The sequence below is a fragment of the Psammomys obesus genome, unplaced genomic scaffold (genome assembly GCF_907164565.1).
Source record: "Psammomys obesus unplaced genomic scaffold, mPsaObe1.curated_primary_1811, whole genome shotgun sequence".
In the NCBI taxonomy this organism is placed as follows: domain Eukaryota; kingdom Metazoa; phylum Chordata; class Mammalia; order Rodentia; family Muridae; genus Psammomys; species Psammomys obesus.
Genome location: NW_026596125.1, coordinates 1,127,935 through 1,154,831, shown reverse-complemented (window position 1 = coordinate 1,154,831; position 26,897 = coordinate 1,127,935). Strand labels below are relative to the sequence as shown.

Sequence of the window (26,897 nt, the reverse complement as noted above, 5' to 3'; positions counted from 1 at the left end):
ACCCTTTACGGGGGGGGGGGGGGAAAGCACCATAAGCTGTGCAGCCAGATTCCCACCATCCCCCTAAGATCTTCCTTCCACATCCCCTGGAAACAGGCTGATACTCATCCATTGGCCTCCAGCTCTATAGCAGGCCAAGGACACTGACGCAGCTGCAGTAGATGGCCTTTGGGTCCCTTCAGGACGTAGGGTCTGTCTAATCTGTGCCCCCCTGTAGAAAGCAAGAGGGAAGAATGGATATGGTAAGGGATGTCCCAGAGGCTGCCTCCCTCCCTTGGGTCTTCTGAGATGAAGAAAGCCACACTGTCTCTTTAAGAGCTCCAGGTGGGAAAGGGAGGCTTTCCTGAAGGGTTTAGGAAGTTGCTTTTGCATCCAAGAAAGAGCAATGAGAGTGCATCGCTGATACAGGTCAGTGATGGTCAGGAAAGGAACCATGGAGACAACTAGGAGTCAGCACCCTGCCTCCCATAACTCCCGGACCCTGAGTCCCCTTGGGAACCTCTGTCGTGCTAATAACACCCATGTATCCCTTTGAAATCAACCCCAAGCTCTTACTCTTCCACGGGTCCATTTGTGTTTAGAAATATAAGAAGCGAGCAAAGCAAAGACCATGTCAACCGTCTGTTTTCTACTTTTATTGGTGGTATACACAGATTCAGACCCACAGAGCTTAGGCGAGCTGTGACGCACATGGGTGAGCTATGAAGCAGTGATGACAAGACCTTTTTTTTTTTTTTTTAAAGCAGACCACGAATTCTACACAGCAGTGGGACAGGTGGCCTGAGAATGTGGCCCATGGTCAAGCCTCCAGAGTGGCTTCGGAATATTCTCTATGCATAGTACACTTAGGCTCCGCTTGCTGCCTACATTCCCTGAGGCCTACAGAAGCCCAGACTTTCCCAAGCCGTCTTTCGCTAACACGCAGCACAGTTTGTCTAACCTGGAAGAAACAATGTCAACAACTCCCTCTCAGGCATTTCTTTCCCATGGTTCAATGTAATCCAATCCCAGATGGGCAAAGATGTCTTCTTCACTTTCTGCTTCAAGGAACACCCTCTGGAAGCACAAGGAGAGACACACGTGTTCAGGAGGTTTCCTTCGGCATCTTGGTGGAGACTTGTTGAACTGTCTCCTTAGAATGAGTGGCAGCTCAAACATCCCGCCTGCCTCTGAATATAAAAGGTCAGAGGGAGCCAAGCTGGAGAGACTCACATCTGGAATCCCAGCACTTGGGAGGCAGAGGCAGGAGCCTGGGCTGTAGGGTGAGTCCTCAACTCAAGCAAACACATAAAGAAATGAAAACAAAAAACAAAACCAAACGACTGCGTTACTGCTTTCTGTAGTTTTGACACTTTCCTGTCCAAAGGTGAAATGGTGACAGTCTTCCCCGACAGCAAATGACACATGGATATATTTCCTGAGTCCCTAATTCTTCTTATTTGTGTGTGTATGTGTAGATGCATGTTTATGTGTATGTGTTCACGTGTGTGCGGATGCACATGCATTTGAGTGTTACACATGAAGGGCAGAAGCAGAAGTCAGCCCTGGATGTGTCTTCCTCTAATATTTCTCCTCTCTCTCTCTCTCTGAGAGAGGACTTCTCACTGAATTACTTACAATTTACTGGGATGTCAGGAATCTGCTTGTCTTGGCCTTGTCAGCTCCTAGAGTTACAGCTCTGCCCTCCACTCCTGGCTTTACATGGTGCTAAGGATTCGAACTTGGTCTCTTGTTTTCAATGTGTGTGTGTGTGTGTGTGTGTGTGTGTGTGCGTGTGCGTGCATGTGTGTGCTTTGCCTGCACATATGTCTATATACCGCATACATGATGCCTGGTGCCTGAGGAGGCCAGAAAAAAGGCATCAGAGGCCCCACGTGGATGCTGAGAATCAAAACTGGATCTTCCATAAGAGCAGCAAGTACTCTTAAGCCCGGAGCCATCGCCCCAGCTTAGACTCCTATTCTTAACCATAACTGCTCTTTGAAACCACTTGATGGAGTCCATCTTTCTGTCTTTCTTTTTCTAATAAAATACATTGAAGCTTTACTCACACTCCAGTTTAGTGAACTCAGAAGCTCTGGAGAGGTCTTGCTCTCAACCTATTTAAAGTTCTGGGTTATTCTAATGTACAGCAGAGGGATAAACAGCTAGTAAGGGCAGGGTAGTGTATGTCCATTCATGACCCACTCGAAATGCGACTGTCCCTGCGCTGGATGGATATTCCTGTGACATTTATTATTTACGGGGATCCCTGACTTTCTTTGGAGTAAATGACTGCAAACACCAGGAATACAGCTGGCTCAGTTCCGTTGGCCTCTGTGCTGGCTTCTAGAGCACCATCAGCTTACCGTCTGAGCCAGCAGCCCGGCAGCTGCACCCTGGGCCAGGGAGGGATTGTCCCCTCCGGACTCTTTTTCAGCTCCTCTCAGCTGTGATCCGTGGAGAACAGAACATTTGTAGCAAAGGGAAGCAAACCCGGACACTAAAATCAGTTTGGGTTGGGGTAGGGACAGGGTAAGAGGGCTCAGGAGGTGAAGGTAAGGTCCTTGCTGCCAAAGCTGAGGGCCTGAGTTCAATTCCTAGAACCTACATGGTGAGGGAAAACTGACTCCCCCGACTACCGCGTATACATCTTGATGTCTGTGCACCCATTTCTCCCGCTATAAAACATAAAAAAAATGCAATAAAAGTTGTTTTAAAAATCTGTTCAAGGGAAGGGCTTGGGGGTTAAGGGTCAGTAACCATCTCAGGAAGGAAACACTACCTTGGTCTTGTCATACAGAGCGTGGTTGTCCAGCATCATCTTCTGCTCGTGTGTGGCGTAGCGCCGCAAGTCTCTCTCAAACTGCTGCAAAGAGAATTAAAACAAATCACCGTGCAGTCTAGCTATTTCCGGTATGCAGTGTTTAGATCTGCCCGGGGCCCTTGGAGCTTTGAAAACTGCCATCTCTAGCAGATATTCTGTGGTGACTTTCTTCCCCAGGGTAAAGCTCCTGGGCGTTGAGCCGTGATGTCCCTGTGCTAGAACAGAAACTCGGTGTGAACAGGAAGCTGATTGGCTTGGTCCCTGGTCAGTCAGTGTCCATCAGGCAGCAGACGGGGAGTAAATGTCTGTGGAGGGGATAAACGACACTGTGATCGTTGTTTCTGTAATACCTGGTTCAGAGTAAATGGTGCCTGAATTGTTTTACGCTTTCAAGCAGCAGTATTATAAACGAGGATGACGAGTGGGGAGATCTTGGCCCAGATCTTGTGCTTGTGTATGTGTCCTTGGCACATATCCAGCCTCTCTGAACTTTGCTTTGTCCCAAAATGGAGTATATGTTAAGGTCCCTTCCTCTTTGATGTCCACCCAAACTGAGATTCTGTGAAGAGTCACCTGCCACAGAGGGACACCTCTCACGATCAGGGGTACACCCTGGGGTTCCGGGGAGCAAATCTGAAGCCTAGGACATGTGACCGGCGAACTTTAGAAGCTAGGATACACACACGCTGCTGCAGGTTTCTTGAGAGAAACCCAGTCTTTTTCTTTCGGATTAGGGAGAACGCCTGGGACAGTCGCGCCCTCTAGTGGCAATAAATGATTTCCTCCTTGCTGGAAAGTTTCTCGGGGCCAAGCGAGGCTTTGCCTCCCAGAAGCCCAGAATGTTTGCCGGGAGCAGATTCGCTAGCACAGGTCTGGCAAGTTCCGGGTCCTGCTTAGCTCACCCCAGCTCTTGACTGGGTAGCGTCTGCCCACAGCTCATACTGGTTCTGCAGTACCTGGACAGGCTGGAGGTTTAATGGGGTAAGCTGCTCGCAGCTCCCAGCCCAGTGAGGTTTGGGAATGAGAAAGGCTCTCTGTGCATGCAGAGAGAAATTCAATTCACTCAACAAATATCTGCCGAGTGCCAGTTCCTCAGGGGGCTGAGAGTCTAGCAGGGGACACAGAGGCTTTATAATAACAGAAGAAATAAGCAAAGTATGGGCTCATAGGAAGTCAGTGCTGCAGACCTACTGAGCAGGGCTGCCGTGGTGGGCATCACTGAACAAAGGCTTGAAGGAGGTGATTAAAACCCCAAATGGCAGCACAATGGTCAAGAGAGTTGTGCTGGACAGTTCAACTTGACACATGTAGAGTTATCTGAAAGGGGGAAATACAAATTTAGGAAATGCCTCTGAAAGATGGAAGTGTAGAACATTTAAAAAATTAGGGATTAATGGGGGATGGCCCAGTGCATTGTGGGTGGCGTCATCCCTGGGACCGTGGTTCTGAGAAAACAGGCTGAGCAAGCCATGGGGAACAAGCTAGTAAGAGCACTCCTCTGTGGCCTCTGCATCAGCTCCTGCCTTGCTTGAGCTCCTGTCCCGACTTCCTCTGATTATGAACAGTGATGTGGAAATGTAAGTTGAATAAACCTTTTCCTCCCCAAGTTTTTTGTTCATAGTGCTTAATCACAGAGACAGTGATCTTAAGACAAGGGTCTAGTTCTTTCCTGAGCCCCAGAGATTTGTTAAGGGGCTGGGAGGGGAGGTATGTGTCACACTGTCACACAAGCATCATGCTGGGAACTGAACTACCGGCGAAACAATTGGTTAATTTAATTGTTTAGAAGCTTTGATAAATACTAGAAAGATCAGTTTTCCTCTGGATGCTGCAGACTCAGACAACGTGTGGCCGCTCTGATTCATGTGAGCTGCCATTCCCTGCCCATTCCTGCTTCTCTCACTTGTGTTGGGGGGAGGGATGTCAGGCTGTACCCACTTCCTCCTCCTTCATAGAAAAGCCTCATAGAGCTTCCCTTCAGTAGGAACAGTGGGTTGGCTGGAGCCTGGGCAGGGTGGGGGGGAGGTCACGAAGCCAGCAGCAGGAAGGAAGAGCAGGTGTGGCTGAGCCGGCAGGCCCTCCTACTCTACCAGTGATCCCGGATGCTACCCAGGGGAAAACTAAGGGGTGTCAGATGTCCTAACAGGACCGTGGCTTTAGCTAGGGCCAAGGAAGACACTTAGGAAGGCCTTGGCATGGTGCAGGCAGCAGCGCCCTGTGTTTATGGAGCCCTGAGCCTGTCCCCGGCTGCTCAGTGCCAGCTGCTTTGTTCTGTGAATATTCTGCTGTGCTGCACCATTGCAGATGCTTAGCCAGAGCAAAGAGGAGATGATGAGGTTGCTGTCTCATTGAGCCCTCAGCCGAGCCCTGTGACCTTAGTGGTTCTGCGAGGCCTGTTTTTATCTCAGATGCAGAAAGAAGGGGGCAGGGTGGGGGAGTGTTGTTTTCTTGAAAGCTGCACAGCCAGGGATAGAGCAGTCTTTAGCCTCTTAAATCCCAGTGTTTCTTTTTGGGAAAAACAAAATAACAACAACAACAAACCCTTACTAGTTTCCTGCATCGCCTTTGGAGACCTGCTCACGCAGGTAGAAGCCGGTAGACAAAAGCCGGTAGAAGCCACAGTACCATAGTGCAGCTGTGCACTGCTGCCCTTAGAGGGCGCCACTCACATCAGTCTCAGGAAACTTATCCAAGGTCACTCAGCCGGAAAGCCACAGGGCTAGGCCCTTCAGCAGGCCTAGGGCCTGAATCATCTGAGTTACTCACCACTCTGCTGCTTCCTGGGTTTCAGCGGCTCTCACCTAAGACAGCTCCTAGTTACCTAGGGGTTTTTCAAACGTATGTGTCTGGGGCTTGGCTGCCTAGAGTTTCTGATGTAGTGGTATACATTGGGGTGGAGAATTTATAAATCTAACCCGTCCCCAGGCTGGCTCGGTGAACCACACATTGGGAATAACTGTTCTAAATGAATCTAACTTGTGTGACATGCCACAGTTTAAAGGCTTGGGACGTGGTCCCCTCCCTCTCTCTTCTTTCTATCCTGCTGCCACCAGCTCTCCTTTACGCCAGGAAAGCTAACAGCAGACAGCTTACCCTGGAGCCAGTCCATCCAAGCAAGGCGAAGGCCCTGCGCTCATAGGGGCACATGACCAGATCTACACGGATGGCCTTCCAGCTCTTTCCTTCCTGCTGGCCGCTCCCGTCACCGTCCACTCTCTGGTGGTGAAGCTTCAGGATCAGGAAACACTTCTGGAAGTGATCTAGAGCATCCACCTTCCTGCTAGGCAGCTTGAACTTTTCAAATGTCGACTCTATGTGGTCGCAGTACAAAAGCAGCCCCTGAAGAGCGATAGGAAGAGGTTAGGAAGGGTCCCAGGACTAGGGGGTGGGCGGGGCAACCTTGTGATATTACAATGGCTCTTCTTCAGGCGGTGTTTTCAGAGCTGAACAGACATGGGTCTACTTTTGTCCTTCCTTGCCCAGCAGCTAGGAGAGGAAGTGGTATACCGTTCTCAGGTTCTCTCTACAGAAGAGGAATTTCTCCATGAGAAAGGCTGAGCCCAAACCCCTCCATGATAAAACTTCAGAGCTTTCACCTCTCCTTGTTTGCCCTGCACCAGAAACAGAAAGTCACATGTTCCTTTTGTGTCACACTGACAATTGCCTGGAAGCCCAGGCCCAGTGTGGGGCATGGCGACCTGCTGCTTCTGTTGTTTTTGCAGTACTGGGGATTGAACCTGGGTACTTGCACTTGCTAGCTAGGCACTCTATCACTGAGTATACCCCAGCCCTGGAGATGCTGCTTCTTCTGAGAAAACTATCTGCCCATCTTGGAGGCAGTGGGTGAAGGCCCATGAAGCCTGTTTCACCTCAAGTTTCTGCTCAGAAAATTAAAAAGTGATTCAAAGGAATTCCAGGCAAGTACCAGCCCTGGGAGTTTCTCTGCTGCACACAGTGGTAGCACTTGGCTGATAACAGATGAGGGCATTCTTGAGTGAATCGATCTGTAACTTGGCAGAGCTCTGACTGGGGTGTTCCACCTGGTCTGGGTGCTCTCTGCCTGGTACGGTCTCAGATGTGGCCCTACCTCCCCAGGCCAGCTTTCTGTCAGGTGTCCTTACTCTTTACAAGTCCCTTTCCTGTGCTCACTTCTCCCAATGTGATTCTTCTCCTCTGAAACTGATTTGAGGGTGGGCTCAGGCTTTGCCTTCAGTGCCAATGTTTGTCTTCGGACTGTCCTGGCTAGAAGGAGGCATTTCCTAACTATTCCTTCCCTCTGTTCCAAGGGTATGCAGGTTGGAGGAGTAGGGACTAGCGCAGTTCAGCTTTATGTCATACAAGAAGGACACTCCTCCTCCTTCAACTTAGTGGACCAATTAACCGTAGGCTACACCTAGCCAATGGTGTAAGAGCAGAAAGGGCTGTTAGGGAGCCGGGTGAGGAGTCCTCCAGCCAGGATTCTTTCTTGTCCTTTGTTTTCAGTCCTTTCCATATCGTTTTCAGAGGAAACAATCTGCTATTCAGACTCAAGTCAGTTTTCCAAAGTGAGGGAAGTCAGCCCTCCGTCAGCCCTCAGTCATCCTGGTTTCCAAATTCACAGATGCTCAAGTCCTTCATACAGAGTGGTAGATGAGCCACACACACATCCGTGTAGACTTTTAATCACTTCTAGATCAATTATTTTAACTAGTACTTTGTAAACACATGTGTCATTGTCAAACTCCATTGTTTAGAGATGTTGGGAGTGGTCCACACACACTCAGTGTAGGTGTGGGTAATTTTTTTTTCTAGTGCTTCTTCCTATCTGAGGTCATGAATCTATGAATTCAGAACCCAAGGTCATGGTCCTCTAAATTCCTTCCGGTTCTGGATAGTCTGGAATGGAACTCATGCCTAGGCCTCCTGCATTGCTGAGATGGTAAGCCACCATGACTACTTCTTACCATGACTTATATTCTTACTCTGTAGTAATTCTCAACATTTTGAATCTGTCAGAAGTTCCATGAACACGTGATGCCATTAGGGTCCCTGTACCCAGGTCTCACTCACCAGGCACGGATAGTCTTAGCAGGAAGACAATGGCACAACAACAAACACTGAGTTTCCAACCTTGGCAACAGGGCCTGGGGGAGAAGCATTCTGTGGCCTGTCAGTGAGAGTCTTTTATCTCCCCCTGCCCCACAGAACAGAAGACTGGGGAAGTGTTCTGACTCTTCTTTGTCATATCTTCTCCTGGCTGAGCTTATCTTGTCTATGCCTAGGGGTTCTGGTCATCCTGTGCCCATCCTCTTGAGAGGGACAGAGGGGCGTAAAATAGTCTCACAGATGAATTTGCATCTGAATCCACAATCTAGTTTTCATTTATAGCGCTCAATGCTCCGGGCTGGCTATTTCCAGTTTTCATTTTGTCTGGTCTTCTCTCTCCGGCCCATCAATGAGCTTGGCCATGCCCAGCAGATCCAGGAAGTGTGCTAGGAAAACTCTGGCCCAGCCTCCTCCACTCAGTCAGACCTATAGCTCCCTAGGGAAGAGCCCGTGGTCTCTCTAGGAAATGGCGGTTGAGTAGAGGGCCAGACGTCTTCAGCAGTGAGGTTACCTTAACCCAGCTTTGACCATTAACAATAGGCTGCCCTGTGGTGGTACCGTCCTGGGTGGTAGCTATTGGCCGTGACCTCTGCAGGGCCCAGCTTGCCTTCACTGGCTTCAAGCAAGATGCATACCTGTAGTTCACTGCCTAAAACCCAAAGCTACTCAGTCTCATGGCAGCTGTGTGGTTCCATGATGAGTTATTAAAGCAATGGAGAATAGTAGTCACTGTATAATGATCATGAAACACATAAAATTAACAATGCTCAGGCCTGGAGAGATGGCTCTGTGGTCAAAGCGCCTGCTGTGCACTTGTGGGGACCCGAGTTTCAGATCCCCAGAACCCACGTAAATGCGGTAGACATGACAGGCACTTGCGATTCGAGCCTGAGAAGGTGGAGACCAGGGATAGCCAGAGCAAGCTGAAGAGTAGGACCACCCATGTCGGCAAGCTTTGGGTTTGACTGAGGGCCCTGCCTCTGTGCATAAGGTGGAGGAGTCATCAAAGATGATTTTCAGCATCAACCTCAGGCTCCACATGCCACAAGTGTGCCTATGCATATGCAAAAACATGTACACACGTGCACACCCACACATGCATAAAATACACACCACACACACAATACATACATACATACATACACACAGCATGCAAATATACATATACGTACAACACACACATACACACACACACACACACACACAAATAAACAACAAAAAGCAATGCTAAGATGGTCTTGAATGGTTGCAGCTGTTTTGGTCTCCTTACCCGCTGTTTCCACAAGTCTGTGACTTTATGCAGGAGTTGCTGCTCTTCCTCCTCTGTGGCCTCTGGGCTGGTGATTAGAAAATCCACATCGTGCCCCATCATCTTACCCCTAATTTGAAAAGCACAAAAAGAAAATCAGTTTGACTTTTAGCCCTTCCTTTAAAAACAACAACAAACCCCTCTTTGTTTCTGTGTCCCAAGCATGAGATTCGTGGTACAAAATGCTCATAAGTTTTAAACGAGCTGTTCTTGGCTGTACATCTCTACTTCTTATAAAACAAATTTGTGACAGGGAAAGCTGTATGCAGTATATATTGTTGTGTGTGGAAGGAAAGAAAGTAAGAGATACTATGTCACACACTCACAGAAATATGTATGGCAGTCCACAGCAGACCAAGAGCTTTGGTCAGACCAAAGAGGGTAGGCTTCTTGGCATTATGGTATGGCTTAAGAGATTTTTCTTTGTCGTGTTTTTTAGGGACAGGATCTCATATGGTCTGGGCTGGACTTGAACACACTATGAAGCTGAGGATTGCCCTGGACTTCTTCTGCTCCTGCCTCCAAGTGCTGGGATTACAGGACTATGTCACCACACCTGGTTTACTGGATACCAGAAACCAAAGCCAGGGTTTCCTTGGTGCTCAGCAGGCACTCCACCAGCTGAGTGATGGACTCAACCACGTAGATGTTTCTTGAGCATCTACTTTGTGATCAGGCTCACACCCTGGTCTCCATGGGAACCAAGCCCTGCTGGCTCCACAGGGAAAGCACACGTGGCATAGTTGGCATTTGGAAAGCACAGAAGAAAGTCCCTAATCCAGCACAGAGCAAGAGGGAGTCAACGAGGGCTTTCTGGAGGCAGCAGCATCTGAATTGAGTTTTAAGGGGGGAGAAGTCAGACTGATGCCAGAACGTTTCAGCTGAGCAAAGTCACAGAGGCAAGAAACAGCTCTGTGTGCAAGGAAATGTCAGCTATTTGGGGCTCCCAACATGAAAGTTAGGGGGAGCCAAAAGCGGAGAGGGGCTGGCACCCACCATTTCAGAGGCAGGTAGAAGAGGCATGCTGAAAAAACTACAGCACTTACCTGCGGAACCCTCCCGTCACGGTGACCAGGGCATCTGGAAGAAATGCCGCAACCGCCTCTTTAACTAGCACGCTGACAGCCTCTGCCTCTGCCCTGCTCACACAGCTAATGAGGTCTTCGTAGTAGAGGAATCCTGAGAGGCCATTTGACAGGTCAGTGGAGAGAAAGGTCAATGGTAGAGGGTGCTGTCTCAGACAGAGCACCCAGAGCCAGACTCTGTACAGAGCACAGTAATGTATGGCATTGCCTTCTTCATTTGCTTGTGGGATTTTCATGGTTACAAAGGACCTCTGAGTTCTCATGGAGAAGTCTACACTGTCCCTATTAAGGGGAAAGTATTCAAGTCTTTCTGGAATCTAAGCCACTCTTATCTGATGTTATAATAAAGAACCAAAGCTGCTGCCTCCTCTTCTTCCTTCTCTTTCTCCTCTTCCTCCTCTGTTCTCAGCAAAGGTCCAGCTCTCTCTGAACTCCTAGTTTTCCTGTCTCTGCCTCCTAAGCGCTGAGCTTACATGTGTGCAGCCTTCTTGACCAACAAGCTGTGTCCTACTATTTAAAAGGGGGATAGGAAAGTTCAGGATGTGGAAATGATGGCTTCGTTAGAAAAGGGAAAGATAACAAGAGGAAAAGGGTGGATCTGTGTCCAAAGCAAAATGGAGTGTGTGTTGGAGGGGTTGGCATTGCTTCCTGGCCTGAGGACGACAAACCAATTTTGTTCAGAAGCAAGTCGTGAGGGAGGACAGAGCATTTGGTTATCATCACAGAGCAGATGGAGGGAGGCAGAAAGGGAGGAAGGCTCATCTCCAAGGATTAGGGCGAAGTACTGGAGGGCAGCTGGGCATGCCTAGGAGAGTTAGTCTGATGACAGTTAGCCATGCTTCCATACAAGGCAGTGCACTTTCATTTAGGGTCCCCAAAGGGGACGACCCAAATGCCACTTGACAAATGGGAGATGTACTCCTCTAGAGGCTGCTGATTGGCTCCTTTGTTTCTCACCCCAGGATGAGATTTGGCCAGGAGGCCATTTGGTTTGAGCACACTGCAAACAAAATTTCTACGTTCTAAGTCATCTGTGATCTCTAAATGAGGCAGCTGCAGAAATGTGCTGACAGCACCAAGGAAAGATTCTGTTGCTAACATACCCATCACTTGTCACGACCAAGCCAGTTGCTTGAGGAACTACTGTCTTCATATCAATACTGATGCCCTTTCCTTGCTTCTTTGTTAACAGTCGCCTTTTTATTGGGACACAGCTCTTTTCTTTTTCTTTTTCTTTTTCTTTTTTTTTCTTTTTTTTTTTTTTTTTTTTGAGTGTGGGAGGTTTGGTCTAAAGCACAACACTCCATTAGGCTTTAATACAGAAATTGTCACCATCACTATCACTGGCACTCAAGTATCAATCACTCAGTTGGTGTCAGGAGGTCCCAGTGTCCATTCACTCAATGATGTACATGAACCTGAAGTTATGATTATTTTAAGACTGTGTAGCTGTCACCCAGCACCTTACGCCTGTGTTTCCAGCAGTCAGGTTGCTGAAGCAGGGCGACCACAAGTTCAAGGCTATCTTTTGCTTCCCACTTCCTTTATCAATGTTCGGAGTCCTCACTATCATTCCAAACCATCTTCTGGCCACTTATATTTAATACTTACAAACTTTTCTTTTTAAGGGTGTCTCTAGAGCTGGTGTAATACATGCTTATTAGATGTACATTTTCTGGGGTTCAGAGTAGAAATACTAGGTGTTTTTTTCCCAGATTCTTTTATTTCCTGTGTGGCATTGTATAATGTTTTTAACAATCACTCAGAAGTCAGCAAATTTGAGCAATGGCTCAGCAGTTAAGAGCACTAGCTGCTCTTCCAGAAGAAGGAGGTTTGATTCCCAGAACCCACATAGCAGCTCACAACCCTCTGTAACTTCAGTTCCAGGGGATCTGATGACCTCTTCTGGCCTCCATGGGTACTTTACAAATGTAGTATATATTTATTACACATATGTAGTGTATATTTAAATGTAGCATACAGACAGACAGATAAAACCCAAACATACAGAAAGTAAAAATAAATAAAAATGTTTTTTAAAAGAAATTAACAGGTTTACAAGATGAATGGGGGATCTTCTATAGTGTCACTGATGGAACCCCCAAAATATGATTCACCTCTTCTACTGTTTCTTGTGACGTTAAGATCTTTGGTCTGTCTGTCTGTTGTTATCACTTAAACAGAAGATAGCTGCTGACTGATACCTGCTGCTTACAGATACCTGGTATCCTCTGGTAGAAGACTTCATTGCTTCCATATTAAAAACTTGATACCTTCATCTCCATTACTGCAGAAGCTACAATGCTGGGAACTACGATGCTGTGACTCCCTCTCGAAGAACAATTTTACTCTATTTTTGTTGTATGTTAAAAGTGAATGCTTACACCTCACACATTCAGAAGGGGCTATAAACTGCATCTCCTCATTTCTGGAAAAGGTACCAGCGCTGTCCATGGAAGGAAGCGACATGGAACTGCGGTGTGGTGGTGGGGCAGAGGGGGAGGGTCTTGCCAGACTTTCAGATGATGGTGACAGCTCTTCCGTCTCCACACTGCACTGTTGTCTCTTCCTAGGCTATAGGGCCCTGGCTGGATAGGTCAAGGCTAGATTGCCATTCTTCCCCTCTGTTTTCCAGTCCCTAGTGCTCATTCCCAGTGTGAACCAAGCTGGCAAGACTGTAGTTTGTTCAGGCACTCCTTTCTCTCCTTCGTGTCTGTTTACTCTTCTGCCCTTGACTCTTCGTGCATGTTTTTTATGCAGAGAGACAGCCAGACCTAAGTGTCTAAAGGAGTCTGTAGGAATCAGGACATGGCCCTCTCTGGTTTAATGTCTGATTAAAGGGAACCCCAGCAGCCCTGGAAAAGGCCCTATTCTAGGCTCATGACTAAGCCAGGCTCAGGGCTTTGGGCTAGCTGATGTACCCCCCAATTATCTCAGGTTCATCAGTGAGGTAGTGAAGGCCCATGGTTTTAACCAGCTTACTCAAGGTCAGTGACAAGTGCTGGAGCCAAGATTTACCTGACTTCCAAGACTGGAGTCCAAGGAAAAGTGACCTCCATTTCACTATACCCGGATAAACCCAGAGCAGCTCATGCCTGTCTCAAAACTGTTACCTGCTTTCTGCATCCGTGTAAACACCAAGCTTTTGTCTGACTTTACTTTGCTGAGAGTTCTGAAACCCATCCTGAACCATTTCTCAGCGGTCTTCAGACCCACTCCAAACACAGATGTGAAGAGCTGAAAAGGGAGGGGAAGGCAGGCTGTTATCTTCTCCCAATCATTGCTATGTCAACAGAGTGACGCATTCCAAAGCGTCAGGCCACAAGCAAAAATTACAAGCAAAACTTTGGCTCAGTGTCTCTTGAAAACATCCAGGGAATGGGTAGTGATTGTGTGTGTGTGTGTGTGTGTGTGTATAGTTGCACAGATATGCATATATATATATATATAACTGTGCGTTTGGAGATGAGAAGTCAACCTCAGGCTGGGATAGTTGGCCAGTGAGCCCCAGGGATCTGCCTGACTCTGCCTCCTCAGTGCTTGGTTTTAAAAGGACACTACCAGGCCTGGCTTTTTGAATTGGTTCTGAGGCTCTTCCTCAGGTTCTCAGCATTTTGTTGCGTTCTCTCTTGAGCCTGGGGATGATAACTTCTAGAGGATATTTGTTTCTGGAGGACCCTTTCACAGTCAGTGTCACAAAATGAAACAGAGGTGAGAGGCAGACCCACATCTGTGCAAGGCTTCCGCATGACCTAGGTGACAGACTGTGTGCTCTGTGAATGTGTGAGAAGCTGTCTCCCTGGCTGTCTTCAGGGTGCTCAGTCTCTTACACACAGTCCTGTGCTGCACCTTTGATGGAAGGATGCTCACAGAGGCGTAGCATTTCCACCCCATCTACAAGGGGGTAATGGCAAAGCACAGACTTGAACTCTGGTCTGTCTGTACTTGAGCCTAGGCTCCTATTCTGGCCCCACGTTAGGCCTTGTATAGCTTATGAACTGAAGGAACTGGCCAAAGTACCATAAACTCTAAGGTAATAAAATTTGGGAGGTGATCAGCCCTGAGTCCCAGAAATGATGATGCAACGAGGAGTTTGTGCTTCAGAACCAAGTTTACTCTGTTTGTTTCTGTGTGCTCCTTTGACACTTGTAACTGTGAGTGATGGATTCTTGGTGTTAATCTCAGGGTGATAGATATTCTTTGCACATGGGGCCTTTGGGAGGTGTGCTGGTTAATTTTAACTATCAACTTGAAATAACCTGGAACCTCCCGGGGGGGGAAATTGTCTTAATGAGGAATTGTCTATATTACCTTGGTCAGTCGGCATGTCTGTGAGGGACAGCTTGACTGTTAATTGATTTAGGAAGTCTGCCATGGAAGGTGCTGTTCCCAAGCAAAAAGTCATGCTTAATACAATAATATAAGAATAGAGAAAGCTAGCTGGGGACAAGCAAACTTGGGTCTGTACATTTGTTCACCTCTATCTCTGCCATGTGAGGGCAAGAGCAAGAAGATGGCTGTCCACTGAAAAACAACAAAGAGAGCCCTCCACAGAGTCTTGACCTGGAGACTTAAACTTTGTGCTTCCAGATCTGACATAGAATAAATTTCTGTGTCTGAGCAGCTCAGTCTGTGGCTTCTTGGCATAGCAGCCTGAGTTAATATGACCATGCACAGCCAGTAACAAGAAAAATAGAAAACCACCCCCCACTATACAAAGGCAAACTTCCTTACTTTGAAGGATTTGTATCGTTCATCATCTAACACAGCTTTAACTTCAGAACTTTCTCCATCTTCAATAATTCCCTGCAAGGAGAGTTGAGCGAAAGATTTTGAGTTATGTCCCTGCATAAGCACAGTGCCAGCCTCATACTGAAGGCCTCTCCTGCTGGTTTCTCATGAAACTCGAAGTGTTTCCCCAGCTGATCTGGGGAAAGCAAGGATTATCCTGGAATCTTGAAAACTCTTAGTTTACCATAGACCCAAAGAGCTTTTATAATCTTAGTCAAGGATACAGAAAAATGAGGGTCTGCATCCAAGACAAAATATTCACTGACAGCTATTGTCCAAACAGTCCTAATAATTTTCTTTTCAATCGACTCAACTTGCTGAAATAAGATGGCTTTTCAATCCACCAGGTTAATTAATCATTGGCCCACTGAAGAGCCAGTCATTGTCAAGCCCTGATGAGCCTCTGTTGTCTGAGCTGGGATATTTTTCTTGAATGGTATACCCTGCATTTGACTAGATTGAAACTTGCTACTGGATGGCAAACTTTCCTTGGTGAGAAATTCTTAAATGCTGCTAAACATGCACCTGCCGCCCAGTCTCTTCCCAGAACATATAGATGCAGAATCAGCCCACCAAGCATCACTCTGGGCTGACCAGGAAGAGCCCTGAGTAAGACTGAGTCTCCCACAGCCTGAAGCTGGAGCCAAAGCATTCTGCTGTTCTGAGCTCTGAGGCTTGAGTCCTTCACTATTGGTAAAAATCAGTATCTGAGAAAGTTCTTTTCTCTGCTGGTTAGGTCTACATAGTCCTACTGGGATCACGCCGAGGTATGGATTTTACACATACCTTTCTGTGCCATGTTGATCTATCTATAGATAAATAAGAGAAGAGAGCCCATGCCCATGCCGTCTGTTCCACTTCTCCCTTACCTCTATCACACACTTCACCTTGTCCCCTAGGCAGGGGATTCCCTCCGTGTCTCTCATGCTGGTGACGGGAAACGGCAGAGATTTCAGTACAGAGGCTGCTCTCATGAATGCCAGGCAAGAGCCTTCGTTCTCTCTAAACTCATAATTTTCAGCCAGGATCTCAAAGGCATCCTAAAAACAAAACAAAACAAAAACAAAAACAAAAACCAGATCGTCAGGCCTACACGTAAAAGTCACTCCCAAGTCCCTCCTGTCCCCTTTACTAAGGGTGCACCTTTGAAGTCAGGATCAACATCCTGTGGCTTTGCACGCTTCCCTGTGGGACGCTGGCATTGAACTGAAAAGACACGTGTCTAATGAGTTGTGAGGAGACTGAGTTCAGCATCATTAGACATTTAGAAACAACCTAAACAAGGAATGGCCTGGTGCCCACGGTGTCCCAGCAGTCATGACTGGGAACAACCCTTTTCTGCCTTCCGTGGTCCCTAGACATTTGGGTCTCTTAGCTTGGACATGAAACACAGCTGGTGCTGGTGGAATGAAGGGTGTGTTCATCCAGACCCAGAGCTGGGGTTATGTAAGGTGAGGCACGTTACCTCGTTAGAAGACAGTGCAGCTGTGGCTCAGTGGGCCCAGTGGCTGCCATCTGTTTCCTGCTCTTTCTCACAAATGTGGCTTGAAAGTTAGAGGTGGGAAGCCCTATGCTTGATATTCCACTGAATGTGTTACTCTGGCAACCCCTGGCCCCTGAGCAGCTGGGAGCCTATGAAAAAGAAGGCCCACTTGATGAAGAACCAGAGGTCAGGTTAGGCAGCTAGGCATGGAGAAGCATTCTCAGGTTTCCAGAAAAAAAAAAAATCATTATTTAACTTGCAGACTCACGGAAAGAAGCCTCAAGCCCCCCTCTGGTCTGGTGTTGAGACAGCCTCATTACCGTGAATACTTGGTTGTAATTACTGCTTAACATGGTCCTCCTCTGACACGCATACTGGGAGATCTTTTGCACAGTAGGTGGTGGAATGTTCTGGGAGCCCGGGGCAGGACTCGGGGAAGAAGGCCTCACCTACACAAAAGTACAAGCATTCATTTTGAAGTTAATGGCAGCAATAAGCGTGTATAACTATAAATATTTACTCAAACACAAGGAAAACATTCACTTTAAGAAAACTTAGGACATGGCAAAAGCACAAAGGACTCAAAGTGTCACATACAGCTCTAGGGTCCTATCTCCACAGTTGTTCTCATAGTAGTACATAGTAATTACACTAGATAATGAATTTCACTGTGACATCTCATGTATGAAAAAGACATGTATTTTTGAAATCACAAAAATGAAAAAGGACCAGCAATTAAATTGTATTTCCTTTGTGTGTGTGAATTTATTAAAGATGATTCAAAACTGTTTCTCAGATTCATTCTAGTAATACTGGGCAAAAATGGATTTAAAACTCATGGTCTTTAATTTTTTCATGAATCATCAGAATCAGAAGATAAATAACTCTTTGCTTTTCTGTCGTTTTTTTTTAATATCAAGGCTCATATTCTGAAATATCTTTGTGTAAATGTATTCATAAAAACAGTTCTCGTTATGGGATTCAAAGTGAGTACCTCTTGCCAAAGACATGAGTCACAATCACCTACACCTCCTGTTCCAGGAGATCTGATGCCCTTTTCTGGTCTCCGTGGACACCTGCACATGTGGGCACATACATATACACACACACACACAAACTAAAAAGAATAATTCTTTTTTTAAGTCAGTCCCATCTATTCAGTGCCTTTAACATGGAAGCACTGTGCGTGACTTACGTGCATGTCACATCAATTACCATCTCAGGAAGTGGGCATTATCGTTCTATACTAGAGGAGCAAGCGGAGGCCGAGCTAGCTACGGGGACTCCACGAGAAAAGGCTGTTACCAGCCCACGCCTGTGGATTCTGACACCCATGTCAGTGGCCATCTGGCAAAGGAGACACTTACGACGAGCTGGTGTCTCCCTGTCATCTCCACTGGTTTCCCGGCTCCCATGCATTCAATCAGCCAGGAGACGTCGAGGAGTTCGAGCTCAGAGCTGGCTTTGATGTTCTGTGCCTGGAGCCACTCTAGGACATCTGATCCTGAGTTGTTCTCTGCCACAATGTGGGTGACAGAATCGCTAGAAACCAGAGGCAAAGTTATCAGTAAAGGCAGCTTCCAAAAGGAGACCCCTCCTCCTGCCTCAAGGCTTCAGGGTTTCCTGGCACACACTGGGCCTGACCACGGATCTTCACAAGAGAGAATTGTCTCTGTCTTAATTAACCAACAGTGGACTACATCCCAGGTTGAGTGAAAAATAGAAAAGATGATATTATCCAGAGTGTTATAAAATAGAAGTGCAGGGAGGATGGAAGACGGAGCGGTCCTTAAAGTCCTGCAGATGGTTTTGCTGTATTGTTTTATTAATTTATTTATTTATTGCTCATGGAAAACTTGAACCCAGTAGTTTTCAAAATTGTCCGATGGATGATACCCAATCAAACAAACAAAAAAAATTGATATGAGAACTCAAAGTTCAAAGAGAAATAGGTATAAATGTGCCTGTGCCTGTCTTCTGCGTCCACTGGAGGTTTGAGAACAAAATGCCTTAGATGAGACTTTGTGAGCCAAGAGGTTCAAAGTCCAGGAGGGCTCACTCCTGACAAATGGCACAGAAGAGAGGGGACATTTCTGGCTCTTAGCCTGCATGAGACATTCTGAAAAGATGAGAGGCAGGGTGAGACCTGAGAGGGGTTGAGAGAAGGAAGTTGGGTGAGCTTCAAGGTAACTGGAAGTTGTTCTGAAACAAAGGGTTCAGCAGTCAGGGGACAGGAGAGGATTGTGGGGCTGGACCGGGGAGGGTATCTTAGTTGTAGAAATGGCTGAGCCAGCAGCAGCAAGGGTTTTAAATGTCTTCTTTGGGAGCTGGGCTAAGACTTTTGTGAGCAGAACACCAGTAGTGTGAATGTGTCATTTGAAAAGCCAACCTGAATGACGCAGTGTTTTGGTAAGAGAAAGAGCTGGAGTGAGGATGTGTGGGGAACAAGAGACGAGTTCCTGGTACACTTGGAGAAAGCAAAGGAGAAGCAGATGGGCACCTTGCAAGAAAAGGTGCATCACAGTGAAGCAACAGCCCTGTCTATTTGGGGACACAAATCTGTTCTCTGCTCTGAGTGCTTCTTCAACATTGAAAATATCAAGAGTACAGAAGCGCTAACATATGCCAGGTACTGGTATTAAATCTCCAGTACTTTAAAGGTACATGCCATACGTTTAATTATTGATAATACTGTGAGGCAAGTATTATCAGACTCACATAGCCTCAGAAGACATTAAAAACCCTACCCTGCTAATAACTGCAGGGGTGGGGATTTAATCTTAGGGGTTTTTTTTTGTTTTGTTTTTTTTGTTTTTTTTTTTTACCCAAAGCCTCTGAACTTGAGTAGCGATGAGGTCATCCTCTGTGACTTGGTCCTTGTTTCAGAGCAGAGGAGTTTCCTGCCACCTTCCTCACAGAAAGATTAGCTGAACGGATGTCATGCCAGTGAGAAAGAGAAGGCATACCTGAATGGGTGCCATACTGAAAAGCAAGCAGCTCCTCCAAGGGGCGGAGATATGAATGGAGAAGCTTTCTGTCACACACAGGAAGCCCTTGTGTATAATTTATGTTTTCCTACTTTATGTCGAATGGACTGCAGCAAGACTGCAGGAGCTTCGAGCTCTCCCAAGTGTGAAAATAGCTGCTGTGGCTGTACACCAAGGCAGAGAGGATCTGCAGGGAGGCCTCCAGCTGCTCTGGGCTCTCTAGGTTCTGCCTGAATCTCCCAGATGAGAGCTGAGGTCCATCTTGCAAACAATGCTGCCTCCACCAAACATTGTCAGCTCCTGGCTTTGCCCTGCACCCCTTTACCTAGTCTGCCTCTAGGTAAAGCCCTGCCTCTGGCATGGGCATTAGGAATGCCCAGGGGTGAGGGAGCTGCTGTAAAACAACCAAAAAAATGGGTACATGAAAAAAAAAATGCTGTGAAGACACTACACCATTTACAAAAACAACTCTCTCTCTCTCTGTGTAAAACTTAGTCTTCACGTTAGCTATATGAGGTGGACAACCAAAATACATTTAAAATAAGTTGTAATGTTCACACCCTGAAACACACACACACACACACACACACACACACACACACACACACGCACACACATGCACACACACGCACACACAGAGTTTTCACAGTAGCCCATCCTGTACTACATCATGTAGAACTAGGAAGAAGGTGTTTGGTAGGCTCGCACAGAAATGATATAAAGAGATAGAAACGCTGTAATTTGGTCCTTATAGGCTGTAGACACATATTCAGTTATTATTCTGTACTACATTAAATATAGGCAGTTACTACGTGTTAACTGGAATATATCTGACAAATATAATTTCATGCAGAAATTAAAAATATTGCTAGGATTGTCAAGTGGGGCTCAGGTGTTCAAAAGCTGTGCATTATGGAAGCAACTCACAAATCTTAGCTGAGTATTTCCTCATAGAGCCGTCTGCCTGTTCTTGTCTTCTCTTCCCTGGCTGGCACTGCCTCACCCCACATATGAATAAGGGAGGTAGCAATTGTTACCTGCCATCCTTTCCAGCATGACTTCCCTTTCTCATGGCTGGCCACCTGCTTCTGTGATGGTCCTGTTGCCTGGGAGAGGTCGAGCTGGGTATTTTGTAAACAATGGCTTTAGCTGTATTTAGACTGAGCTGCTTGAAGAAAAGCTGGTTTACCCCACGCCCACCCCAGCTCTGCCAATTCTCTTAGCAACTGCTGTGTTTCAGAATCCTTGAGAGCAAAGCAGGTGAGGTTGGTTCTAATCTACACACAGCAGCAGTGAGAGAGACAGCTTTCTATTCCAGACCTGGGCAGGATCTCACCTGATTCTTTAACGACCTTTAATGGTATTCCGAAATTTCTCATTAACTTGAAGCTCATAATTTTTTGAAATGGAACAATATTCCATAGACTTTGGAAGCAACAGCTCTTAGCTAATGAGTGAAGGGGAGTCACACTGTAAAGACCAGACTGAACAGATGAGGAGCAGAGGCAGCCAGGTTAGATAACCCACACTCAATACAAGCTGTCTGAAAGGAATGAGCTGTGGAAGCTAACGCTATGTTTTTGGTCACATTATGTCTGCTGTCACAAGAAGAGAACAGTGATAAAATGCAAGGCATTTATTGCTCTGTGTACCCGGTTGTGTATGAGGTAACCAGCTCCAGCTTCTGCTGCAGTGAATTCCTTGATATGATATAAACTGTGAGCTCTAAACACTTTCTTCCTTAAGTTGCTTTTGTCAGGGTACTTTAGCACAGTAACAAGGGGGGGGGGAAACCCTAAGGAGCTGGAGAGTTGGCTCTGTGGTTAAAAGCACTTGCTGTGTTTTATTCATAATAGCCAGAATCTGGAAATAACCCAGATGTTCCTCAACGTAGGAATGGATACAGAAATTGTGGTACATTTACACAGTGGAATACTACTCAGCAATTAAAAACAAGGAAATCATGAACTTTGCAGGAAAATAGTGGGATCTAGAAAAGATCATCCTGAGTGAGGTATCCCAGAAGCAGAAAGACACACATGGTATATACTCACTTATAAGTGGATACTAGACATATAATATAGGATAATCATACTAAAATCTGTACGCCTACAGAAGCTAAGCAAGAAGGAGGACCCTAGGTAAGATACTCAATCCTCATTCAGAAAGGCAAATGGGATGGATGTCGGAAGAGGGAGAAAACACGGAACAAGACAGGAACATACCACAGAGGGCTTCTGAAAGACTCTACCCATCAGGATATTAAAGCAGATGCTGAGACTCATAGCCAAACTTTGGGCAGAGTGCAGGGAATCTTAAGAAAGAAGGAGGAGATAGAAAGACCTGGAAGGGACAGGAGCTCCACAAGAAAAGCAACAGAACCAAAAAATGTGGGCCCTGGGGTCTTTTCTGAGACTGATACTCCAACCAACAACCATGCATGGAGATAACCTAGAACCCCTGCACAGATGTAGCCCGTGGTAGCTCAGTGTCCAAGTGGGTTACCTAATAAGGGGATCAGGGGCTGTCTCTGACATGAACTCAGTGGCTGGCTCTTTGATCACCTTCCCCTGGGGGGGGGGTGGGCAGCCTTACCAGGCCACAGAGGAAGGCAATGCAGGCAGTTCTGATGAGACCTGATAGGCTAGGGTCAGATGGAAGGGGAGCAGGACCTCCCCTATCAGTGGACTGGGGGAGGGCATGGGAGGAGAAAGGAGGGAAGGCAGGATTGGGAGAGGATGAGGAAAGGGGCTACAGCTGGGATACAAAGTGAATAAATTGTAATAAATAAAAAAATAAATTTAAAAAAAGAAAAGAGCACTTGTTGCTCTTGAAGAGGATTTAGGTTCGATTCCCAGAGTTGATACATGACATGACTCACAACCATCTGTAAACCCAGGTCCAGAGAATCAGAGCCCTCTTCTGGTTTCTAGAGGTACTGCATCTAGGTGGTGGACATAAGGCATGCATGCATACATACATACATACTACATACATACATACAGGCAAATCATTGATTGATGCACAAAGATAAAAATAATTAAGATGAAGGTATAATTCCTGATTCTCCTATCTCATTGTAAACTATTTATAAGACTTCTGTTTTGTTTTTACAGAGCTCCACAAAAATTGGGCAAAGCAGACACTCAGAAGCTGTTGCGATGGTGTGAGGATGATGCTTGCCTTGAGCATAGTGTCTTCCATTGCAGGCAAATATGATGGACTCGGCAGGAGAATGCCATCCTCTGGTGCATCTACAAGAGCTTGAGCAACGTTAGCAAGTATGAAGCTCCTGGATGGATGGAAAGATGGAACTCCATCCTTCTTGGCTACAGATCTGTCTTGACTGTACATGCTGGTCTAAAGACATAGGGGAAGTTAGCAAATATATTGATGGAGAAGGGTAGATGATGATGGAAGCTTTCAAGTATCGTCCTCTGTGGAAAGCCAGGATGCAATCAGGGCTTGGGAAACTGGAGATTTTGGTCCCTTTGTTGAGCCTGTATCAGGTGAGTTAACAATGTTCTCCAAAGTCTAGGATGCAGGGCACAGAATAAGCTCAGTATCCTTTTCTTTGATGTTCAAAACTACACAAGGGACTTGGCATCTCATTTGTGTTTTAGGAACCAGCTTCCTGTGGCACTTAGAATAGATGCGCATTCCACTCAAAATGACACATTCATGTTGGAGAGAACGGAATCAATCCAGAGGGATCAACACACTGATGATCTCAGGTAAGGTAGGAACCAAGACTGATCCTCTTGGGAGCCAAACGGGAGCTATGGACACTAGCCAGTTCCAGAGCATTTCATTCTCTTTGCCTCAGGCTTTGAGTTGTACAAATTGAGAAAGAAGGGTAGCCATCACTGTTAAGCAGTACCCTTGCCATTTTTCCTCTCCTAGTAGTAATTAATATCACTGTACATGTGAATGCACATTAACATATGACATGGTGCACATATAGGGGTCAGAAACCACCTGGGTAGAGTTGGCTCCCCTTCTCCTTTACCTGGGTTCCAAGGGTTGAACCTAGGTTTGTCAGGCTTGTAGAGCAAGCGACTTCCCCCGCTGAGCCCTTACTTCTCTCTCTCTTCCTCTCTCCCTCCTCCCCTGTCTCCTACCTTAAATAGGCTTTGGCTTTTTTGTTATCTTCCTTTTCATTCTTAATTTTTTAATTAAAAACATTTTAATGTGTGTAAGCGTTTTGCCTGTATGCACCCCTCGGGGGCCCGGTGTGCATGGAAGCTCAGAGTTCCTGGAACTCGAGTTGCAGATAGTTGAAAGCCGCCCTGTAATCGAATCTGGGTCTTCTGGAAGAGCAATCAGTGTCCTTAACCACTGAGCCATCTCTCCAGCCTCAAATTAAAAAGTTTTTTTTTTGTTTTGTTTTTTACATTTATTTATGGTGTTTGTGTAGAAGTCAGAGAGTGACTCATGCAAACTGCTTCTTTCCTTCCATCATGTGGTTCCCAGGGACTGAACTCAGATTCTGGTCAGACTGGGCAGGAAACACACTTAACCACTGAGCCATCTTGTAGGCTCTATCTTTGTTTTTTAAAAATATGTGTCAAAGACCAGGTATGGAGGTACTCAGGAGACAGAGTCAAGAGGATCTCTGTGAGTTCAAAGCCAGTCTAAGCTACATAGTGAGTTCCAGGATAGCAGGATAGCCAATGTATCTAGGAGACTCTGTCTCAACAAATAAACAAACAAAAGAGCAAGTCTATTGTTAACAAAAAAAAAAAAAAGACAGACAGAAATATGACCATGCACCCTCCCACACCAGATGTCTGATTACAGCGTTTTCATGGGCTGCCTTCCTGTCTTTGTTCTGCTTGCTTCTGACATCTGACCTAGTTTATATTGTGGAAAAACAATCGTCTTTTAATTTGGCTGTACAGTTCAATGGATCTAACAAATTAGTAAGAATCACACTTGTGCTATGGTGAAGTTTAACAAAGGATGCTGACACCCTTTCTCTCATCTCAGCTCCACTTCATATAGAACAGGGATCTGAATGCCTAACATGGTTAGGGAGGAAAAAAAGGGGCGGTCAGCACCAGGAGGTGAAGTCTAGAGGATCTCCCTGCAGTACTTAAAGGCTCTGTATCTGGGCACAGAGATTCTGTTAGCTCCGGGGCTTCTGCTTCCTGTGGTTCATTCTCCTCTATAGCACACAGTGTTGAATGTGCCCTCGGCCGGAGTACTTGGCTCCATCGTGGGCATGGCAACGGCTTGCTCACCAGGCACCCGTTTCCTCTGTCTCCCAAGCAGCTGGCGTAGTCCCGGCAGGCGGCATTGGGATCACTGCTCTGCCTCTTCGGTTCACCTTGCCAGCTTAGCTGCTCACTTCCTCATCACTCACTTCTGCCCATTTGCTCCAGTGGTTGCCGCATCAGTGGGATTCCACCTGAAGCCTGGACCCTTTCTGAGTAAGTGGTACCCCGGCCCGATGGTTCTCACCTTCCTGCTGGCCCCTGCTCAGTGTCCTTACCATGAAAAGCAGCTTCATATCTGCTAAAACTTTTGATTTCTGTTTTTAAATTTCTCTTTAAACTTTTTTTCCTGTTATTTTGTCCTCCTACTTTACCTATCTAATCTCTTTTTCTTTTAAAGCCAACACTGTATGTAAGTCTAACAGATCAGTTATGCTCAAAAACTAGATGAAATATAGGATTGTGAGAAAAGAATGTTAGGGAACCACACTGAAAGTGGCTGTAATGACTTCAAACAAAACAAAACAAAATAAAACAAAACAGGAGACCATGTAACAGAAACTCAGAAAAGAGAGAACCCCCAAACTCAGGAGTTTTTGACTGGGGACATTTTAGCGAAAGAACAAATGCCTTCTCAGCTTGGAGTGTGGAATATGATACCTGATAAATGACCTTGGAAGTGTGCTCCCACAAAGCTTCAAAGCCAGTACTTCATCAGCAAGAAATGTTTGACAATTCTCTTTTGAACTCAAAGACGAAGAATTCAAAATGCCACGTAAAAGTCTTATCATTGCTGACATACTGTGTTCCAGGCTCCCACTTGCACAGCCACAGGCAGTGAGCTGCGCAGATCCCTGCACTCCCCACTGTAACCCCAGCAGCTCTCTCAGCGGCCACCATCGCCACCAGGGTGTCCACCGAAGCTTTCTGAATCACTTTGATTCTCCTCATTGATTCAAGGTAGTGACTGTATAGAATAGTCAGAAAAAAACCAATGGTAGTTGGTGCTTACTGAGTGACTCTGGGTAGCTGGGTCCAAATGGTAGGTTCAGCTGCCTCCCTGCCCAGACTCTGATCACTGGGGTACTGTCACCCCTAGACTAACGTCTTTAACCAGCATCTCTTCCTGAAGCCCGCTTGAACCACTCTTTGGACAACCGTCACCAAGGCCACTCAGGTGCCTGTGGTGAACCATCTCAGCCTAGCCCACCACAAATGCTTCACACAGCCGAGGGTCGGTAAACCAGAGCCGAGCAGTCAGACCACCCTCCTGCAGCCATTTAAAAAACTGAACCCAACAGTGTTGGTTCAGTTCAATAAAGAATGGAACTGAGCGGATTCAACATGAAGTCATCTGATGAGTTGTCTGGCTATCACCGCTGGGTAATTCATCTCACAGTCAGTCATGAGAAGTCAAAGCTTTTTTAAAAAAATATCTTTTGGTGCCAATCAGTTTCTATATAATCTCTTTTATCTCCCACTCATCTTGTCTCCCTTAGCCAGCTGGCTCCTTGGGTCCCTTGGAGATGTCCCCAAGGTCCCTGCATGCTTGCAAAGTGACCAGGGCTGTCCTACCTGAGCTCATTTTCCACCCTGAACCCTTTCCTCCGGGCCAGCTCCATGAGGAAGGCTCTTCGAGTGGTTCCCATCCTCTTCTCCAAAATGAAGAGGACCAAGTCTCGAAATCTGATGTCATGAGGCGTGGGGGCCACTGAGGTGCCCAGCTGCCTGGGTCTCTTCCTCCGAGGACCCAGGTGGACTGCTTGTGGTGGATCCATTCGAGCAGACTGTGTCTCTGCCTACACCATCCAGTGGTCTCCTGAATGAGGGCTCTGATGTCACCTCAGCAGCAGCCTCTGAAGCCATGGGTACCGCCCTGGTGACAACTTCCAGCTGAAGAAATTTCTAACTCTGATCAGCTCCTTTGCCCAAGATGGAGTGCTTTACAAAAAGAGTAACCGAACTTTTTTTTTTTTTTTTTTTTTTTTTTTGCATGCTTGATCTCTGCAGCACCTCAGAATAAACTTGTGAAGAGAGTGGGACCCACCATTGATTGCGTACTATTACTTATCCCTAAATGCGCTCAAGCCCTTTATGTTGCATTTTTTTTAATTTTTAATTTAATGCTATGTTGC

The 26,897-nt window shown here is 46.4% G+C and overlaps 1 protein-coding gene across 2 annotated transcripts; it reads right to left on the bottom strand.

Moving 5' to 3' along the window:
* Nucleotides 1-629: 629 nt before the first annotated feature.
* On the bottom strand, nt 630-26,540 carry Dntt (DNA nucleotidylexotransferase). 2 transcript variants are annotated; one of them, XM_055591660.1, is made up of 11 exons: nt 26,338-26,540; nt 17,927-18,101; nt 16,880-17,008; nt 15,946-16,116; nt 15,020-15,091; nt 13,399-13,522; nt 10,247-10,379; nt 9,162-9,270; nt 5,900-6,145; nt 2,765-2,848; nt 630-1,056 (listed from the first exon to the last, which is right to left on the bottom strand). In XM_055591660.1, the coding sequence occupies exons 1-11, from the start codon at nt 26,538-26,540 to the stop codon at nt 970-972; spliced, it is 1,533 nt and encodes a 510-aa protein (XP_055447635.1). In that variant the 3' UTR covers nt 630-969. The 2 variants fall into 2 exon arrangements, with proteins under 2 accessions (XP_055447635.1, XP_055447636.1); XM_055591661.1 differs by having other exon boundaries at nt 2,765-2,845.
* Nucleotides 26,541-26,897: the final 357 nt, after the last annotated feature.

What these genes read in the sequence shown, in the direction of transcription:
- Dntt (XM_055591660.1), bottom strand. Translation starts at nt 26,540, where the DNA reads ATGGATCCACCACAAGCAGTCCACCTGGGTCCTCGGAGGAAGAGACCC. An exon ending in AGGTGAAGTGTGTGATAGAG is followed by an intron (nt 15,092 to 15,945) that starts GTAAGGGAGAAG and finishes CTCTCCTTGCAG; the next exon opens with GGAATTATTGAAGATGGAGA. An exon ending in CAGACTTGTGGAAACAGCGG is followed by an intron (nt 6,146 to 9,161) that starts GTAAGGAGACCA and finishes ATCGCTCTTCAG; the next exon opens with GGGCTGCTTTTGTACTGCGA.